The sequence below is a fragment of the Mus pahari genome, chromosome 1 (assembly GCF_900095145.1).
Source record: "Mus pahari chromosome 1, PAHARI_EIJ_v1.1, whole genome shotgun sequence".
In the NCBI taxonomy this organism is placed as follows: Eukaryota; Metazoa; Chordata; class Mammalia; order Rodentia; family Muridae; genus Mus; species Mus pahari.
Window position 1 is genome coordinate 84,033,255 of NC_034590.1, and position 5,683 is coordinate 84,038,937.

General features: G+C 44.0%; 1 protein-coding gene across 2 annotated transcripts in view; it reads right to left on the reverse strand.

Moving 5' to 3' along the window:
- The window catches only part of Copb1 (coatomer protein complex subunit beta 1), a 37,600-nt gene extending 35,104 nt beyond the window's left edge, over positions 1-2,496 (reverse strand). Inside the window, exons 1-2 of one of the 2 annotated variants that reach the window (XM_021193619.1) lie at positions 2,390-2,496; positions 1,616-1,765 (exon numbers count right to left, since the gene is read on the reverse strand). In XM_021193619.1, coding sequence (XP_021049278.1) covers positions 1,616-1,706 — 91 coding nt within the window. In that variant the 5' untranslated portion in view covers positions 1,707-1,765; positions 2,390-2,496. Of the gene's footprint in view, positions 1-1,615; positions 1,766-2,342 lie in introns of both variants that reach the window. The other variant, XM_029538991.1, reaches the window with a different exon arrangement.
- Between the last annotated feature and the right edge of the window lie 3,187 nt (positions 2,497-5,683).

Consider the following 5,683-nt stretch of genomic DNA (forward strand, 5'->3'; position numbering starts at 1 on the left):
CCAGAAGAGGGCATCAGATTTCATTACGGATGATTGTGAGCCACCATGTGTTGCTGGGATTTGAACTCAGGACCTCTGGAAGAGCAGTCAGTGCTCTTAACTGCTGAGCCATCTCTCCAGCCCAGTGGTGCACATCTTTAATCCCAGCACTTAGGAGGCTGGTGGATCTCTGAGTTCAAGGCCAGTCTGGTTTACAAGGCGAGTTCCAGGAGAGCCAGTGCTGTTACACAGAGAAACCCTGACTCAAAAAATAAAATAAAAAAAATATTGTTGTCTGGAGAGATGGCTCAGTAAGTAAAGTGCTGGGCACATAAGCACTGAGGATCCGAGTTCAATCTCTATACCCATGTAAAAGTCACACGAGCACACACCTATAACCTGAGCACTGGGGAGGTAGGAATAAGAGCATCACTAGGACTTGCTGGCCAGCTAGTCTGGTTAAGTCAGCAAGCTTCAGGGTCAGTGAGATATCTTGTATCTAAAAATCATGTGAAGGGAACCGCTGAGCATGCTCAGCAGGTAAAAGGTACTTGTTGCCAAGCTTGACCACCTGAGTACAATGCCTAAAACCCAAGTGGTAGGAGAGAGCTGACCCTACAAGAGGTCCTCTGATTGCTACACTAGTGCTATGCATGTTTGTCTCCCCACTTCCCACTAATAAATAGTAAAGAATAAGACTGAGAACTGGAAACAGCTCAGTGGCTAACAGCACATAATGCTCTTGCAGAGAACCCACATCGAGTGGCTCATAATTGCCTGTAACTCCAGTTCCAGGAGGAACCTACACCGCTGGCCTTCCTGGGCACTTACACACATAGGCAACTCTCCCCATATACATAATTAAAAATAATTTCTTTTTATAAAAAAATTAAAAGTATAAAACAAAAACAAGTAGGGTGGAGTATGATTGAGGGAGGCACCTAAGGTTTACCTCTGGCCTCACATATAAATTTACATCATGCATCCATGACTAGCACATATTTGTGCACATACACACATAATAAATAAGAAACTTCCTCAGGTGAAAAGGGGCTGAGAGTAGAAACATTTTAATAAGTATTAATTTACATCATCAGAGAAGTTGAAAGTAAAAGGTGATTAGTGGCCTGTACCTGTAATCTCAGCCCTTGGAGGCTGAACTAAGAGACCTGACCTAAGTTTGAGGCTGCCCTGGCCTATTTCTGAGTTCCAGGCCAGCCTAGGGAAAGAGTAAGGCTTGATTCAAAAAAGGAAAAAGGAAAATGAAAAGAAAATAAGAACTGTGGCTCACAGAGCCTAGAAGGAGTGTAAGAAGGGAGGAAGGCAGGGAGAGGCAGATTGATTGGTCAATGGTTACTGAGTACAAGAGAAAAAGTTCTGGTATGACATTGCATACTACAATTAATAACTATATACTGTACATATTTTTTTAAATCTCAAAAAATAATCTCTATGAAAGGATGTGAAATGTTTTCACTATGAAGAAAAGGTGAATGTTTGAGATAATTATATTTGACAGGATTTAAATATTAGACCATATAGATATGTATTAAAAACACCACATTAATTTGTCCTTCTTTTACGTTTTTAATCTATCAATTAAAATAATTCCTATTTGAGTTAAGAAACTATTTACCCAGGTCATTTTTTAAGCTGATTTCCGAAGGGGGTTCTGAATCCATTGGCACGTTAATTAACGTATAGCACACGTTCTCAGCTGCCGTCATGGTTTCTGTTTATAATCAACCCAATACAAGATGAAAAGGACGAAAGGTGCCAGGAAAATCTACAAAAATGAATACAAACATCATTAAAAAAAAAAAAAAGAGAGAGAGAGAGAGAGAGAGAGAGAGAGAGAGAGAGAGAGACAAATTCCGCAAATCAGTCGTGATCGTCTTAACTGCCTGAAGTTCTTTCTCTGTGACTTCGGAGGATGTCGACCTGTGGAGCTCTCCCCACCTTCTCCCTCCGTGAACTCCAGTGACAATCACTCAGTCCCGGTACCCGTCCACTCCCCGGCCCAGGGTGTGAAAAGCTGTGGAGTCGAGGTCCACACCACAGTGACAACCCGGAGCACCACGTCACGGGGCCGTGATTGCCAACCTAATACAGTCGGCTCTGCTCCAGGAGGGCGGCCCGCGGGCGAAGACGCTGCAGAACCTTGGGACTCCTCGGCCGTGGCGGGTCCCCCGTGGGAGCCCTGGCCGCCCCTCGCCGGCCTCCGTCCACGCAGGGCCAGGCCTCAGGCGCCGCAGACCCCGGTCCCACGGCCCAGGGAACCGCGGCCCAGCTCCCCGCCCCCACCGCCCGTCGCCGCGGCCTAGTCAAGCGCCCCGCATCTCCCCATCCGGCGACTCGCTGACCCCGCGCGACCGCCGCAACCCCGTGGCTCGGGGGCCCAGGTCGCTACCTGGCTCCGAGGGGCGGAGGCCAGGAAGGAACCGTGGGACCGCCGACGACCGGTCCAGACAGCCGCTGCCGCGACGGCTCCACCAAGTCCTTGGCTGACGTGGAAGGGGGCGGGGAGACCAGCAAGGATGCAGCTACAGAGCCTGTACGGAGACCCAGAAAGGACAAGCCTCTTCCGCCCTGAGTTGCGCCCTGGAAGTGTGTGCTGTCTTCTTCCTCTCTTGGGGTTGGTTTCTGCAGCAGTGTGAGCAAGTATTTTAGTTTTCCCAGCGAGTTAGGAGCTGACTTAAGCGCTGTGGTCAGTTAGCAGTTCCTTAGAAATTGTCTTCCCAGGAACTAAAACGTGTACCAAAGAGAAACAGAGAAGTCCAGCGGACTTTCCTCTTCCTTTCACTTATAAATTGGAAACTCAACCATTTCTTAGGCAGATTATTTCAGATATTTTAATAAGATGACTAGGTTTCATGAAAATGCACTTGAAGGCTTAACACCTCTGGTGATCTGAATCTGAATATGGTGATCTTTATTCCATTGACTGGAGTTATTGGAGTATCAGAAGTTGTCTGACAACTATCATTTCTATTCTTTATTCAAGAATGGCCTTGGCCAGTCAGTTGTGGCACACGCCTTTAATCCCAGCACTTAGGAGGCAGAGGTAGGCGGATTTCTGAGTTCGAGGCCAGCCTGGTCTACAGAGTGAGTTCCAGGACAGCCAGGGCTATACAGAGAAACCCTGTCTCGAGAAACCCTGTCTCGAAAAACCAGAAAACAAAACAACAACAAAACAAACAAAGACTGGCCTCTTGCTATTCTTTCAGAGCATCCAATACGTTAAAAAAGTTTTAAGTATAACGGGGGAGAGAGTCAACATCAAAAGATTTTTCTTCTCTTCAAAGACCGACTAGTTACAGCTGTACTTAGACATAGTACATTAGATTTTGTTCATTTGTAGTTCCATATCTTATCCCAATGTCCTGGTCAATTATTAATAACAAAATATTTGAAATCCTCAACAGCCTCTTTTCAAATTGCCAGACTGGTCTTGAAAGGTGGTCTTCAGTTTCTGAGGAGTTGGAATTACAACATGGATACACATACTGTGTATACAAAACTTGCTAACCTCACTTGCAGGACACAGAATACAAACTGTTTTCTTATCTACATGGAATGCAGCTATTCTGACAATTCTCTTTTCTGGAAACATTGAGTTTAAAAAACAAATTCCCAGCACTCAAAACATAGCAGAGGCTGCGCATCTCCAGTCCTTAGAGGAGCCACCTCTCTGATTTTGATTTTAGACAGTCTTACTGTCCAGGCTGGCCTTCAATGCCTCAGTCTGCTTCTCTCCGGCCTTAGCCTCCCAAGTGCTGGGATTTCAAACAAGTGCTATCACGTCTGGTTTATGCTTATAAGATGTTTTTAATCTAGGTAATTGTAAGACAACATGATTCCAACAGACCTCTAGTCTTTGCCCAGTTCCTCAGTCTTGGGAAGTCTTGCAGGAAACTGACATGTCTCCTCAGAGACTTCACCAGTTTATAGAATCTCACTTATGTACTTGCTTCTAAACAACACATTCAGTTCTGTATGATGACCAAGAGTCAGATAAAGAACAGCTCCACCAGAGACCGCTCCTGCTGCCCATCAGCTGTCACAGCCAGGTGCCCACTTTAACCCTGGCAGCTATCTCTCCATTCTAACATATAAATGGAACCATACAACGGAATTGTTGAGATTAGCTTTCTTTATTCCGCACAATTTTCTGAGAATGAGATGCATTCAAGAATGTTTCGTGTACTCAGCTTTTTTCACATAGAATCATCACAAACGCAGTTATTAGTTCTCCAAGCTCACTTGACTTACTGAGAGGCTACAGAAAGAAAGGACACCAAACAAGGTGTAGAGATTAGGTTTAGCAACAAGGGCCACAGCGTTGTCGACTAACCATAGCCATTCCTCACGTTAAACTTCCAGGTTCTTCATGACCGAGTTGCTACAGACTTAAAAGCCAGCATTTTAGGCCTGCACCTGAACATGCCACTGGCAACGTGAATGGTTTTGCATTTTAAAGCATGGAGCTTAACTGGTATCAAATGCTTATGTAGCTTCACCAATTCTTATAACGTGCATTTTGAAGACTTTTTACACTTCTTAACCGTATCATTTCCAATGCTTTCCAAATCACAAATTACTTCAATGTAAAAACTTTGTATATCAAGAATTATAAAAGTGTACAAGCTGAGGACTAAAGAGACTTGCTCCAATGGCTTAATGGTCAAACACTAAGAGCTTAGAACATGAGTTCTGATGTCTACTTTTCTTTTTCTTTTTCACTGTGCCAGCTCATAGAGCTGCATGTGAAGATGTGTAGATTCCAGATGACATCTTTGTTACAGAACACGGGGAATCTTACTGTTGCCTAGCAGACTAAATGGAGTAACTGAGTACAACAGACTAAACAGAAAGGGGATCACATCCAACTCTGTAAAGTCCTTTAAGTGAAAACTTTTGAATGAGGTACACACACTTGCACGTTTTAGTAGGTGGCCAGACCTTGGGCATTCTGCTCCATCGTTCTGACTTACTGGCTTGAGAAGGGGGTCCCACTGAAACTGGATGTAGACCAGCAGCCACTAAGCAGCAGCAAACCTTTATCCTGTAGGGCTAGTTACTGGTTTAATTGCACAGCAATTGGCTTAGACAAGGTTTCTTTGTATCGCCCTGGCTGGCCCCACACGAGATCCACTTGCCTCTGCCTTCCAAGTGCTGGGATTGAAGACATGCACCCCTACAAACAGGGTTAGCAAGTGGCTCTTAATGAAGTCATTTTATTTTTTATTTTTTTGTAGTTCCAAAGTGGATTGAAATTTAAAAATCAGTGTCTTAAGATTAAAACCACATACATACTGGGAGGAGAAAAAAACAAAAACAAAACCCTACCAAAACTGTCCTTAGAATTAAGTTCAGTCATTTTTTAATCTTTGAGTTCTATCTTGTACTTAGGAAACAGATAAAAAGCACACAATTTTTATCTTTTAACAACAAAGTGAGAAAGGCATAGACGAAGAGGTACAGGATACAAGTTACTAACTTTTGTCTCCCTCCCTACACTACACACTGTAAGTTCAGGAAATTAGGAAGTTTTAGTGTTTTGCATGTGTTTGATGCAACCCCGCACACAGCCACATGGTACTGTAGCCTGTTCTAAGCTTTATAGACAGTGTTCTGAGGTTATTTCCAGTACATACTGACATCACAAATACTAATGATCAAAGATTGTTAATAAAGCCAACAG